Source organism: Notolepis coatsorum, assembly GCF_963971535.1.
Source record: "Notolepis coatsorum genome assembly, chromosome: 10".
Classification (NCBI taxonomy): Eukaryota; Metazoa; Chordata; class Actinopteri; order Aulopiformes; family Paralepididae; genus Notolepis; species Notolepis coatsorum.
The window spans coordinates 94522405-94538191 of NC_140174.1; the positions used below are offsets into that span (position 1 = coordinate 94522405).

Consider the following 15787-nt stretch of genomic DNA (forward strand, 5'->3'; position numbering starts at 1 on the left):
TAGCTCCGCCATTTTTCATCAGATTGACAGACTTTTTTCCCCTAGACGTTCACAGAAAGGTCAAGAAACAAACTATGTTCTATTTTATTGCAATAACGTTCAGGTTTGTTCGAACCGTGAGATATAATCACAAATATATAAAATATTTATATTTTTCGCAAATAATATTTTCAGCAGCTGACGTGAGCTAGGTAGGACTACAATGCTTTCATGACGCGTTATTTCCTTGCATCTAAATCATCCGGTTTCCCCCGGGATGCGCAAAGATATTTATGAACTCATATTTCGCTAATAATACTTAAAATCATTGGTAAACAAACTAAACTAGTGCTGAAAATATACACTTTGACTGCTGTTTTTTTTATAGGGTTAGGGTCTTTCTTTACTCTTGGCTACATTTGAAAAAGAAAAAACGCAACATTAATTAATATGGACTGTATTGATCTATTTATGGCGTGAAATTAATCTTGTACCGGTACTGGACCACTCGAGCTTAAGCAAGGGGTTAAGTTGAAACCAGGGGACATCAAGCTGCAGTATTATAAAATGTATTAAAATAAATAAAGAACACTTACATTTGGGTAACCTTGCTGTATTCCTGTTGTGAGAGAGGTTTGAAGAAAAACAACGTTATCAGATATGATGAGTCCATCTTATGTCCTGTTAACAAACAGTCAATGCTGTTTCTAGTCACTCTGATTCTTACCATGAGGAAGGCCTGCTCCTGGACCCGCTGGTCTCCCTTGGCGACAGCGAGGCCCTCCAGAGTGTGGAGGCCATGCTGGATGGAGTTGAGGGAGTCCCGGAGCTGGCAGAGCTGGTCCTCCAGACCTCCCACGGCCTTGGCTTCCTCCTGGGTCACACACTGTAGAGTCGTCTGCTCCTCCTGCTCCAGGGCCTCCCGCATGGCTGCGTACTGCTGCCGCACTCCTGCCTGCGCCTCCCCCAGCACCTCCTGGAGAGGGAGGGAGGGACGGACACACACACCCCAAACCAACACAGCCAATTGTTTTAAGGGCTGGAACCTGAAACAAAATCTGGCTAAATCTTGTGCCTTTCCAGAGCTATAATAACCAACCAGGATACCTTCCTTTACGTCTTGTCGCCTCTCTTACCTGGATAGCCTGTTTCTTTTGGGTGAGGTCTGCCACTCTAAAATGAAAGGATTAATTTCACAATGTTAATTATGAAAATTAACATTCCCACTAATATCTTGAATCATATTGCAGTTTCATTATCTGTAAAAAAATAAATAAATCCATAGCATGCAGCCCTACTTCTGAAGTTAGTTTACTGTGTAAGCCTAACGACAGACGAGAACTGTGTAATTACAACTCCGCTAAAGGCAGGTGCGGTCAGTGGTATTCTTTGTTTAAAAGAAGTGTTAAATAGCTCTACATCAGCCATCACTGAAATATTAAAGGTGCTGTAAGTGGTATTTTCTTATTTAAAATAAGTGCTCTACATGTTTAAATAATAGCTCTACCGGTACATTCTGACAGCCATCACTGATATAGTGTGTGGTCAGTAACATGGGTCTCCCAGTCGCTCCACTCTGCAGTAAACAGAACATACATTTTCTAGTATCCCGTTCCCACTTTATCGAGTCAGGAGAGAACCCTAGATATTTGTACTTATTTCAAGAAATCTTTCCAAGCCAAATTAGCTGGCAGATTATTTTACTTGTTTCAAGCACACATTTTTTTTTTTTTTTTTTTTTTTGTCAGCCCATTTTTGCAGTGTGGAGTAAAGTTCTCTCTCCTGATTGGATGAAGTGGGAACGGGATACCAGAAAATGTATGTTCTGTTTACTGCAGAGCGGAGGGACTGGGAGACCCATGTTACTGACCACACACTATATCAGTGATGGCTGCAGAATGTAGAGCTATTATTTAAACATGTAGAGCACTTATTTTAAATAAGAAAATACCACTTACAGCACCTTTAATATTGCTGTAATTTTCCACTATCAAACTCTCTCACCCTCAGTTCTCTCTCAGCCTGCCTGATGCTGATGCAGGTGTGGCCCCGGTGGGAGCCAATCACAGTGCACACTGTGCACACGCACAGGGCGCACTGGCGGCAGTAGATGCGGTTCATCTCCTGGTGCTCCTGGCACCGCCACGGGGAGATGTCCTCCACGGGAGGCACCAGGGCGTGGTTCTGGAACACCGGGGAGTCCAGGTGGGGACGCAGGTGCTCCGTGCACATGGAGGCTCCACACACCAGGCAGGTCTTTACGGCAGCAAACTGCCGCCCGGTGCTCGGGCAGTAATGGCAGGGCACGGGGCCTGTGCTGGCGATGCTCTCGGGCCTGGGTGAAAGTGTAATTCGCTTAGGAGGGGTGGTGGGGGCGGCGGTGGCTACAGGACTCTTGGTGAGCACTGGTGGAGGCCAGCTCGCGTGGGAGACCAAGGGAGACCTCTCTCTTCCAGTAGGTGACGCGCCAGCAGAGCTCCTGATAATAAAGACACGCAAAATACGAGTCCTGCCTTTTACAGCTGATAGTTGTTTAGTTCATTGATGTCGAATATCTTAAGTTGATAGGTTCATCAGTTCATAATGTCTGGTAATCTAAAGGCCATAATGTAGAATATGCCTGTGAACGTCTGTGTGTCTGCCTTCTCCCTCCCTGCATTGGTGTGACCTGCTGACCTCGTGGCTGTCTCCTTCTGTAACGGGTGTAAAACTCACTCCCCAGAGGCATCCAAACTCAGCGCTTAGAAGGGAATTCCTTTCTTGGCGCAGCGGTTTGTGATGTCGCCCGCAGTGCGGACGCCTGGGGTTCGACTCCCACTCAAGGCATGGTCGAATTCGTGGCAGGGGCGAGTTGCCTCTGTTACACTGGTGCCGTGACCCGGATGCCTTGGGTGATGTGAGTTTAGGGGGGGTGAGTGTAACGGGTGTAAAACTCACTCCCCAGAGGCATCCAAACTCAGCGCTTAGAAGGGAATTCCTTTCTTGGCGCAGCGGTTTGTGATGTCGCCCGCAGTGCGGATGCCTGGGGTTCGACTCCCACTCAAGGCATGGTCGAATTCGTGGCAGGGGCGAGTTGCCTCTGTTACACTGTTCTTCTTCACGTTAAACTCAAAGAGGCAGATCACTTCCGCCGGCGTTTCTCTTGCCGTCGAACCGGCTAAACCATTATTTACATTATTTAAAGTATTTACAATACAACAAATACTCAACTAGAAAGATGACCTATCCTCTCTAAACCCATTATAAAAGACCAAAAGGGATTTCGTTTGGAGAATCAGTAACTCAATATGAGGAAATTAATATAAACTAATAACCAAGACACCCCTCCAAAACACTCGAGTGAGCTCGGTCCACTTTGTTCCTTCAAAATAAGAGTGTTTCCGTCTTGACCTACTTATTTAAGATGAAAGATAAAAGTTTCTGAGATGATAAATTAATTAAACGTAAAAAAAAAGAAATTGAAGTGATTTGAACTTGTGACCATAGGCTCCACAGCAAGCTGACGAATGAGTTGAGCTAAGTGCGTCAATGTTAAAACTGAGTGACGAATGTATAATTTACACTTGTGCCAATTGCCTACTTATTATTAACCTAGGTATTGTGCAAGCGTTGCTAATTAACCTGCATGGTTATTATTATTAACCTTTGCTGATTAACCTGCATGGTTATTATGTAGGGGGGATTACGAATGCATAATGCCGCGGTATTAATATTACCTATGCGAGACATTAAAGATGGCGGCTTTGTGTTTTTCTAAAAATGTCTCCGGCGTAGGGAACGAGCGTAGAGTGGCTGGTATTCACTAAGGAGAGCGCTGGCCAATCAGAGAAACGCGGAAGCACAAGTTAGTTGCCTTAAGTGTTCACGCGGCCGGCATCGAACCAGCGCCTATCGGACCCTATCCCTTTCTTATCGAGTGTTTCATCCTACTTTTTAAAGGGGCTATGTACTGCTATTCCTAGCACTATTTGGGCAACTTTACACAATTCCTGTTAGTCTATTGAAGACATCTGTAATTTTCTTTTCAAAAAAATTCATTGTTTTATATTTCTAATCAAGTACTCAAAACCATCATTTTCCAGCTTCAAGATTTCAGGCTGTTATGGCCTGGCTCCGCCCATAAGCACTTTGAGTGACAGTCAGCCCACACAGTCTGCTACTGGTAGATCAGGGTCCCCCATTTTCAATTCATCATATGACACACACAACATACAGATAGACAGTACTGCTACATCTATACATTTATGACATACCAGATTTTCAAATACAGTACTGTTTGTGATACTAAAAAAATCCAGAAAAAGAGTGTATATACATTTGACATAGAAACTGTGCATTGGAGGAGGTTGGGTAGGTGGGGTGGGGCTGTACATTGGAGGTGTGGGGGGGGGGGGGTTGGGTAGGGGGGGGGACACTGTACATTGGAATACTGACATACATTTGACATAGAAACTGTACATTGGAGGAAGTTGGGTAGGTGGGGTGGGGTTGGGTGGGGCTGTACATTGGAGGTGGGGGGGGGGGGTACATTGGAATACTGACAAAGCCATGCTTGGACTGAGAGAGAGAGAGAGAGAGAGAGAGAGAGAGAGAGAGAGAGAGAGAGAGAGAGAGAGAGAGAGCGAAACCCGACACCTCTGTACACACTGGAGAGTAGGAGGGAGAGAGAGAGAGAGAGAGAGAGAGAGAGAGGGGGGGGGGGTGGGAGAGAGAGAGAGAGAGAGAGAGAGAGAGAGAGAGAGAGAGAGAGAGAGAGAGAGAGAGAGCGAAACCCGACACCTCTGCACACACTGGAGAGTAGGAGGGAGAGAGAGAGAGAGAGAGAGGGGGGGGGGGGGGTGGGAGAGAGAGAGAGAGAGAGAGAGAGAGCGCGAAACCCGACACCTCTGCAGTGCACACACTCGCGTGTGCCGCGCAGCAAGTGTCCCCGACTCCCCCCCCCCCCCCCCCCCCCCCCCAAGTGCCCCCTCTCTCTCCATCTCTCTCTCCCTCCAGAGTGCACGGGCCACACTCCGCCTCGCAGCATTGAGGAAGTGGCTTCTTCCACTCGCTGTCTAGTCTAGGTAGAATGGGGGCGGGCATTAGCTCCAACCACAGAGCCAATCACATCACCCAGCGGCCGTATGACGTATATCAGCCGTTCAAATCAAAATGGCCTGATTTACTGGAGGAGGAAAGGGGCTGAGCTCAATCAGAGCAATCCGCCAATATGGTATTTAGACACTAAAACACATTGATACGAACTCCTATTACTATAATACAATGCTAGAGACTGAAAAATGACATTTATAGTACATAGCCCCTTTAAGATGCGAAGCACCTCTATGACCGGCTATGTCACTCATTCAGTCATCCACTCACACTTAGCCGCTCTGCCCCCTACTGGCGTCCCACAAGCATCAGCTTGACATGACAACAATGACCATGTGCAACATGTCAGTGTTTAGTTTCAAGTTTCTTTATTAGTTGTCATACAAAAATACAGAATACTTTTATATGAAATGCTTTTTTCTGTTTTGCTCCTGAGAGTGTGCTAGATACAAATAGATACGTTTAAACTAGAAAGTCAAAAGTACGTAAACAAGTGTAAACAAAAGTGTTCAATATACATACAATATACAATGCAGAGTAGGGGGAAAAAAGTAACTGAGTTACAATACAATATACTGTAGTGCCGAGAGATGAGAGTTGGAGACGGTGGCTCGAGGCAGAGTGAATAGTATTTATTTAGCACAGAATGACAACATGCTGATTGATTGATTGAAAAGTTTATTAACAGATTGCAGAATGGGTACAGTACAGTACAGCTCAATACATACAATTGTTAAGGGGATGCAGACCAGAGAAAGACTTTCGTCTTGTTTACATCAGGGTCCCCCATTTTCAATTCATCATATGACACACACGACATACAGATAGACAGTACTGCTACATCTATACATTTATGACATACCAGATTTGCAAGTACTGTTTGTGATACAAAAAGTGTCCAGAAAAAGAGTGTATATACATTTGACGTAGAATGAATGAATGAATGAATGAATGAATGAATGAATGAATGAATGAATGAATGAATGAATGAATGAAAACTTTATTTAACAGATTGCAGAATGGGTACAATACAGTACGGCTTAATACACACAATTGTTAAGGGGATGCAGACCTGAGAAAGACGTTTGTCTTGTTTTCATCAGGGTCCCCCATTTTCAATTCATTTTTTTGTATCCACTTTTTCTCCCATTTTCAATTTCTTCTCCCATCCCAATTTTCATATCGTCCAATTCAACCCTCCCCTGTCTTCGAACGTTGTTTCTTGCCTCCCACAAGCCGGCTGCAATATGGACTAAGTCATACATAGCACGAGTCCCCTCCGATACTCGAGGTAACAGCCGTCGCATCTTTTCACCTGCGCAGCTCGATCTTTCAGCGTCGGGGGTCTGGGCTTTGGAGGGGCCCCGCCCCCGTCGCTTCTTGATTCTACTGCGCAGGCGCACCAACCGACCTGTAGGAGTCGCTGTCCACAACGCCCGATCCCCACCCTTCAGTTTCCCTCCCCGTAATACGGCCAATGTGTATTACTGTGGACGACCAGCTAAACTGAAAGCAATGTGGAGAGCGGGGCTCGAACAGGAGGCGTCCTGTTCGAGCCTAGTCTCCAGCATTCGTTGCGAGCGCCTTGCCCACTGCGCCACGTAGCCGCCCCCATTTTCAATTCATATAGACATTTATGACATACACAACATACATGACATTTATGGCATAGGGACATATAGGTATTTAGTACTGATACATTTGTGACATAAACGGTATTCAAATATACAGTACTGTTACCCCTAGATCCTGACAGAGTATATACATATGATGGGGAGGGGACTGTACATTAGGAGGGGGTGGGTGGGTGGGAGAGAAATATACATACGGCGGGGAGGGAATATATACATGCGGTGGGGAGGAGACTGTCTATTAGGAGGTGGTGGGGGTTTTGGGCATTTACGGTGGCCAGTTTTGAATTGCAGCCTCCCGTAGGTGCTCTTTAAGAGCGGTTTTGAATGTGGGTAGGGATTCACATTCCTTTACAGCTTTGGGTAGGGCGTTCCACATTGATGTGGCATAATTGCGAAACGTGTTTAGTCCCTTGTTTGAGCCGAATCTGGGTTTAACATGATTTGTTGAGCTTCCTCTGGTGTAGTGGTTGTGGTATTCACTGACCTTTGGGAAGTATTTTGACATGTACATGGGTACCTTAGTCGTATAGTGTATCTTGTAGACCAGGCCCATTGCAAGTTGCTGTACTCTGTCGTCTACTCTAAGCCATCCTAGGTTGTCAAAGTGGGCAGGGGTGAGGTGGGTTCTGGGGGTAAGGTCAAGTAGTAGTCTGACCAGTTTGTTTTGTGATGTTTGTAATTTTGTTTTAAGCGCCTTTGAGGTGCTTTGGTACCATGAGGTGCACGCATAGTCGTAGTACCCTTGAATGAGTGCTCCTGCCAGAGTCTTCAGGGTATTCTTGTTTACCAGAGAGGAGATCCGGTACAAGAATCTAGTTCGTTGGTTGACTTTTTTTTATTACATTGGATGCCATTTTGTCACAGGAAAGATTTGCCTCTAGGATGGAACCCAGGTAGGTAATTTCGTCTTTCCTTGTGACAATATTGTCACCCACTTCAACTGAGAAGCCGTCGGTCTTGCTGAGTTTGTTATTTGAACCGAAGAGAATGGACTCTGTTTTGCCCATGTGTAATGATAGTTTGTTATCAGCGAGCCATATGCAGATTTTGCCTAGTTCCGAGCTGAGGGTTTTTTCAACCTGCAACTTGTTCTTGTCAGAGACCAGCAGGGCTGAGTCGTCCGCAAACAGGAACAAGTTGCAGTCACAGGCTGACGACATGTCATTTGCATAAATTAGGAAGAGTAGCGGTCCTAGTATGCTTCCTTGTGGAACACCACAGCTCACTGTGAGTGTTTGCCCGCGTCCACCTCTTGTTTGATGTGGTCGTTCAAATAGAGGAGGCATGTGTCAGTGGAGTGGGACGTTCTGAAGCCAGATTGGAATTCGTAGATTAGATTTTTTTCCGCCAGGTACTTTTCGACCTGTTCGTAGACTATTTTCTCCATGACTTTCGAGATGGAGGTAAGAATAGAAACAGGGCGGTAGTTGCCTGGGTCTAATTTGCTGCCCTTTTTGTGCAGAGGGGTCACTCTCGCAATTTTGAAGTCCTTGGGGACGTGTCCCTGTTTTATAGAGAGGTTTATTATGTGTGTGATGACTGGGGTGATGGCGGCTGCTGCGTCTCTGAAGAATTTGGAGGGGATGTTGTCATGGCTGTACATTGGAGGAGGTTGGGTAGGTGGGGTGGGGTTGGGTGGGTGGGTGGGGCTGTACATTGGAGGTGGGGGGGGGGGGGGACACTGTACACTGTACATTGGAATACTGACAAAGCCATACTTGGTCATTTACTGTACAACTGGGTTAGGACATTTGTAGGGGCCAGTTTCTAATTGCAGTCTCCCGTAGGTGTTTTTTGAGAGTGTTTTTGAAAGTGGGTAGTGATTCACATTCCTTTACAGCTTTGGGTAGGGCGTTCCACATTGATGTGGCATAATTGCGAAACGTGTTTAGTCCCTTGTTTGAGCCGAATCTGGGTTTAACATGATTTGTGGAGCTCCCTCTGATGTTGTGATCGTGGTATTCACTGACCTTTGGGAAGTATTTTGACATGGGTACCTTGGTCATGTAGTGTATCTTGTAGACCAGGCACATTGCAAGTTGCTGTACTCTGTCGTCTACTCTAATTCTAAGCCATCCTAGGCTGTCAAAGTGGGCAGGGGTGAGGTGGGTTCTAGGAGTCAGGTCAAGCAGTAGTCTGACTCGTTTGTTTTGAGATGTTTGTAATTTGGTTTTTAGTGCCTTTGAGGTGCTTTGGTACCATGAGGTGCAAGCATAGTCGTAGTACCCTTGAATGAGTGCTCCTGCCAGAGTCTTCAGGGTATTCTTGTTTACCAGAGATGCAATCCGGTACAAGAATCGAGTTTGTTGGTTGCTACTGCTACGTTGCTTGCAGTCGAGCGCACCGTACACGGAGCAGACTCCCGCGGGCTCAAAGCGGACCCAAAGGTACTCAAAGCAGACCCAAAGCAGAGGCGAAGCTCCTGACGCTCGGACGTTCGCGGCGCGTGAACACTTAAGGTAACTAACTTGCGTTCAGCATTTCTCTGATTGGCCACTGTATTGGCAGTCACTGTGTGTTGTTGTAGCCACCAGTTAAATCGCGATTTTTTTATTTGTTTGTCATGACAAACCACTTCCATAATCCAACATATGTGTAAAGGCACAACATATTCCAGTTAACGGTATCTTTTTTTAATGATTAGTTACGGCGCAATCACTACTTCCATGCATTCGGGACCTCCATGTTTTGGGTGTATTCATCAGACAAATCGGATCCGGGATTCGATCGGCTCCCATCAGTCGGGCAAGAACTGCGGGTTTTCAGCCTCTCTCCTCTCTCCTGGAGCTTAAGGGGGAGCTTAGTATTCCTGCCTCTGAGGAGGTGGCTACAACAACACACAGTGACTACATGCAGTCACTGTGTGTTGTTGTAGCCACCGGGTAAATCGCGATTTTTTTATTTGTTTGTCATGACAAACCAATTACATAATCCAACATATGTGTAAAGGCACAACATATTCCAGTTAACGGTATATTTTTTTAATGATTCGTTACGGCGTAGTCAATACTTCCATGCGTATAAATTGAGGAAGGCGAGAACACACAGTTCTGCCGCACGCTGCAACACACAGAGCGGCAGGCGTGGATAAGGGGGCGTGCTAGCGCGGTCACGTTGGCGTCGTGGCCAATCAGAGAAACGCTGAACGAAACGAAACGTTAGTTACCTTAAGGCGCTCCCATAGTCCAGCCGACTGTACACAGAGCAGACTCCGCGGATGTCCGCGCCGCGCGGACTCTTGAGCTTTGATCTCAGCGGACAGCAGACCCACAGGTGCGACGCTCCTATTTTCTGAGGCGCGGACATCCGCGCCGCTGACTTGGTGTCACACAAAACGCTGCTCTGCGTTTTGGTTGACATCGAACTGCATTAAATGTGACACTGCGTGAGTGATTGGTGGCGCGAGGAGAGAGATGAGCCCGTGAAGCGCGCTCTCTCTCTCTCTCTCTCTCTCTTTCTCTCTTTCTCTCTCTCTCTCTCTTCTCTCTCTCTCTCTCTCTCTCTCCCGCTGATAATGTTCCCTCTGATCTGCCAGTACAGTAGAACAGACAGAATTGTGGGAAATGTAGTAAAACTGGTGCGAGAAATGTAGGAAATAGACCGCGGACGTCCGCTGAGATCTGCTCGACTATGAAAGCTCAAAGAGTCCGCGCGGACCTCCGCGGAGTCTGCTCTGTGTACAGTCTGCTGGACTATGGGAGCGCCTTTAGTGTTCACGCGTCCGCGGCGCCCACTTGGTGTCACACAAAACGCTGCTCGGGGTTTTGGTTGACATCAAACTGCATTTAATGTGACGCCGATCTGCTCCGTGCCAAGAGAGAGTAGGGCTTGAGATGTTTGAATGGCTTTTCTAAATGAAGTGTGTAAAACTGCCCGTTTTATTATCGAAATATTGGAAACGGAGATAACATACTCTTTATTTTGACATCGGATGACGACGACATGACAGAAGTTGAACAGCGTGGGGGGAAAAAAATGTGTAAACTGGCGCGAGACATGTAGGAAATTGGTCCGCAGAGGTCCGCTCGACTATGAAAGCTCAAAGAGTCCAGCAGACCTCCGTGGAGTCCAGTCCAGAGCCACCAGGTATAATGTTCCGGCGGAACTCATGTTCCTAACAATAGTTCCGTGGGTGAATTATGTACAATTATTACATGGCATTTTAACATTCGCCGAAATGCTTGATTGTGATTGGTCAATAGCGCTCGTCAGAGGTCCGTTATTACTCGATAACGGACCTCTGCCGAGCAATAATGACAGCTGTTCGCAATCAAGCCCACTGACATCAGTGCAATCAGACACTGCCGGCTGCCGGGGAGCGGCGAAGCTGCCGGCGATGACAGGGCGGAGTGACAGAACAGAACTGCATCTGCATTTGATCTCGTCTTGTCGATGGTGTAAAATGAAGTATATTGTTAGTAAGTTAGCCATGTAATAAGCGGGGTCATTGTCGCAAAATAATTGCCCTTCACTATACGTTTAAAGAACACCTCGGCGAGGCGCCTCGGTATTCTAAACTCCGTGTCGGTCAATTATTTTGCGACAATGACCTCGTACATTATCCCTTACTTAACAATCACTACAAACAATACAGTACAATGCAGAAATGGGATGAGGTACAACTTAGGGTAAGCGTAAGGTGCAATGAGGTATGAGTTGTAGTGCAAATCTCTTTACCAATAAATATAAAGTGTGTTAAAGTGTCTAAAGTGGGTGCTACAGTGAGCTGTTTACGTGTGGATGTGTGTGCTGTGAGTGTATTTGATGGTTTGTTACATAGTGTTATTGTCGTTGAGCATCCTGATGGCCTGGGGATAGAAGTAGTTTAATAGTTAAAGATAACGTTTTTATGTAGAGTAATCATAAAAAAAAAGTAATACATCCACAGAGATTTTAGAAAGCTGCATAAGTATTGCTTTCCTCCCCTCAAAATTAGTGATTAATTAATGATCTTATCATAATAATAATAATAATAATAATAATAATAATAATAATAATAATAATAATAATAATAATAATAATAATAATAATAATAATAATAATAATAATAATAATAATAATAATAATAATAAATAAATAAATAAATAAATAATAATAATTATTATTATTATTATTATTATTATTATTATTATTATTATTATTATTATTATTATTATTATTATACATTATTATCATGTTGGCAGGTCCAAAATGAACGTTGTTGTTTATTGTGTTATATGTGCATATGTATCCCCTCCCTACTTCCCCACGTGGAATGCATCTGATTGGATAAATGACATGCTGTTGCTCTAGTGTGACATCTAGTGGCTGAATGTTATCTATTGCACTTTTAATAGGTGGTAGTTTACCGGTAACTAGATTCAAATCTCATTAGCTTTTTCAGTATTTACCTACCTTGGGTCATGTAGTTTAGGTAGTTCATTACAAACTACATATTTCCCCAGAAATGTGGCTTTTCCTGATTCCACCTCTACAACTGCTCTATGTCCCCTCTTTAAAACAGGTTCTGCCTGCATGGCTCCAAACATACCCACACTTCACTCAGTATCATTTCAGTTGTCGCTCTGTGTAACTAGATTCCAGACTCATATTGTGATCATCTTTTCGCTATGTCGTTTGGATGTAGTTGAACTACTTATTCAAAGTAGTTTTAGTTTGACAAACTACATTTGTATAAAGTAATTAAGATGACGTTTAAAGCTGCAGTAGTCAATTTAGGAGAAATTAGCAAGAGTGAGTTTAAGATATTCCTTTATCGATCCCCTTGGGGAAATTCGGGCATCATAGCAGCATGGGGGAGGGGAGGTACATGTATGGACCAGTGGAGGTTTCTCTATGACAACACGTGAAACACAAATTCACTCATAATCAGTGTTAATTTTGTCAACGAAAATGATGACTAAATATGGTCGTCAACAAAGCTTTTTCCGATGACTAAATCTAGACTAAAACAAAAACGCCAAAATCGAGACTAAAACTGACTAAGACTAAAATGCTCAGACCTGTAGTTGACTAAAACGACTAAGACTAAAATGAAAAATAAATGAAGGTGACTAAATATGATGAAAACGAAAAAAGGAGCATTTGACACATGACCAAGACTAAAACTATTAGTTTGATTATGTCTTATGGTGTATATATGGGGAGTGGGGAGAGGGGCATCTACATGAATCTATGATCCCAATAGAAATTAATGTTAATTTGACTGACTGTAGCGGTACATAGAATTGCATTACAAGAGAATAAAATGTCTTTTTTTTCATTAACAAAAAAAAGCGAAAATGTCATCCGTTTTCTGCGACTAAATCTAGACAAAAACAAAAAAGACAAAATTGAGACTAAAACTGATTAAGTCTAAAATGCTCAGACCTGTAGTTGACTAAAACTGACTAAACGAAAAATAAATGAAGGTGACTAAATATGATGAAAATGAAAAAGGAGCATTTGACACATGACTAAGTGTGAGGATTCGCCTGTCCCTGGACCTTTTTCCTGTGTTTTCCCTGTCTACTCTCCTCAACAGCCCCCACCCTTGCGATGATTTACTCTCCTCTACTCTTCACCAGCCCCCACCCTTGGACATCCTTGATCCTCTACCTTCACGCACCTGTTGGGAGTTTGCAATCACCTCGGGAGAGTACATAGGTTGCAGACTCCCCTCCAGTCCTTGTCGGGTCGTTCTGTGTTCTGGACTCTGTATCTGTATCTGTGTTCAGTGTTCATGGAGTTCTGGACGTTACCATTCTGTACGTCACCATCACCTGCCGCGTCTCCGGCGTGAGACGACGGCCCAGCCATCACCACCTGTCGCCGTTTGCCTGGAGTGGGACACCGTCTTCGCTCTCTAATTCTCTACGGGAGGTTTTCCAGTGTTCCCACTCCAGACGTCAAGGCGGCACGCCATCGCTCCCGATTCCACGGGAGGAAGGCGTCTCTTCGTGATCCCCGTGCCAGGCCTCCGCCGTCGGGCCCCTGTCCCCGTGCCAGGCCCCCGCCGTCGGGCCCCTGTCCCCGTGCCAGGCCTCCGCCGTCAGGCCCCTGTTCCCGTGCCAGGCCTCCGCCGTCGGGCCCCTGTCCCCGTGCCAGGCCTCCGCCGTCGGAACCCTGTCCTCATCCCTGTAAGCAGCTCTGGCCCTCGCCCTGTCCAAGGCCTTAACCCTGTTCTCTGTCCCTGTCTCCAGCCCGCCTCTCCGGGCCTCTGTCCCTGTCCCCCTCTCCAGTGCCCCTGGTCCTGGCCCTGACACTTAGCCCTGGTCCTTAGCCCTGTCCCTTAGCCTTAGTCCCTTAGCCTGTTCGCCTCTTAAAGGCACAGTGCCGCATTTTCCATATTCCTTGACCCTAGTGTTTTTGTGTTCTCCCTTAAAGGGACTGTGCCGCTTTTTGTTCAATAATAAATATTTGCCCTGTTTTGGCTTACTCTCATACCTGTCTTGTGTTGTGCGATTGGGGTCGGTTACAAACCATAACACTAAGACTAAAACTCAAATTAAAATAGCTGCCAAAATTAACACTGCTCATAATTCATAATTATTATTAATTTACATATACCTATATATATATATATATAATATATAGGCTTTACTGAGCAAGACACAGGGATACAAGTTACAGGGGAACCAAACAAAACCGAACTTCAAACACGTAAACAAAACCTCAGCTGTGCTGGAAAATGTGGCAAGGAAGCAAAAGAGGACTCACGGGGAAATAAAGAATAGTACGGCAGGATACAGGGGTAGACAGGACAGCACGGAAAGGTACTGGAACAGGAAACAATGGCGGGACACTGGTAGACAGGGGGCGGCACGAATATATACAGAACTAATTAGACTGACAAGAAACAGCTGGGTATGAAGGCTAGGACACACAAGAACAATAATACAAAGAATACATGAGGAGTAGACTAGAGCAATATTACAGGGACAGAAATAATACAATGAATACAAGGACACTAGACTAATGGGCAGACATCTGAACATACTGGGGAGCACACAGGACCGATAACAAATACAAGGGGAACACATATATACACACATCCAATATCTCCAGACAAAGAGTAGGCACTCCTGCAGTACCGCAAACAGAGCGCCAGAGGGTGGCAGAGGATTGTCTGTGTCCAGATTATGACACAACTGTTTTGCACATAGCAACCATTGACTACCACATTGTGATGTTTGTATTGTAATTAATTATGTATTTTTTATTATTATTATCATTGCTATTCTGCTATATATTTTTTATTATTTACACAATTTTATCACTTCCTTTTGTACTCCTATATGTTGATACTGCTGCTAGGCAGAGGAGCCATGGATAAATCATTTCACTCTATGCTGAAACACAATAGGGATGTGACAATAAAGCCAATTCTGATTCTGATTCATTGTGTCTTCCGTTGCCATGTACAAAACAATGAATGAATGATCATTACATTTATATAGAACAAAACAATGGTTGCTATGTTACAGGCAACCATGGTGGAAGAAAGAGAACTGGAACCATTCCAGAATGACAATTAATTTATGACATGTCGCATCTAATGTTTTATACCTATGGTATAGTGACCAATACCCTTCAATTGAATAAAGCACACAGACAAGATAAAAAAAACTATGTTATACAATACAAACTATAAACTATATACAAATAACTGCAAAAGATCAGTCAGATTTTTCTCTGCTGTGTGTCCTCCCTGGCCCTTGGCAAGCTGCCCGGAGACAGCCAGGAAGCCTTGGTTGAAGGCTGCAGATTCTGCCACCTCCCTCTCCCTGGCAACTTTGTCTTCCATGGTACGTGGAGCTGCAGTAGCTTCTTAGACATTAGCAAGAGTGAGTTAGCAAAAATAGAGCAAGCTCTGCATCACTTTTCAAGCCCATGCATTGCAACAAAGGTTTTCCACAGATTCCCAGAGGCACCAGCAGCTTTAAGCTGAATAAAATAAAAAATATATATATATATATATATATATATTTTTTTTTATTATTATTATTATTATTATTATTATTATTATTATTATTATTATTATTATTATTATTATTATTATTATTATTATTATTATTATTATTATTATTATTATTTCTTCATTA

The 15787-nt window shown here is 44.4% G+C and overlaps 1 protein-coding gene across 1 annotated transcript; it reads right to left on the reverse strand.

The window, feature by feature from the left end:
* Nucleotides 1-571: 571 nt before the first annotated feature.
* LOC311235638 (uncharacterized protein) lies at nt 572-15489 on the reverse strand (the record flags this gene model as incomplete). The annotated part of the gene is made up of 4 exons (XM_084323103.1): nt 572-598; nt 707-955; nt 1984-2458; nt 15353-15489. The coding sequence occupies 4 exons, from the start codon at nt 15487-15489 to the stop codon at nt 572-574; spliced, it is 888 nt and encodes a 295-aa protein (XP_084179229.1).
* Between the last annotated feature and the right edge of the window lie 298 nt (nt 15490-15787).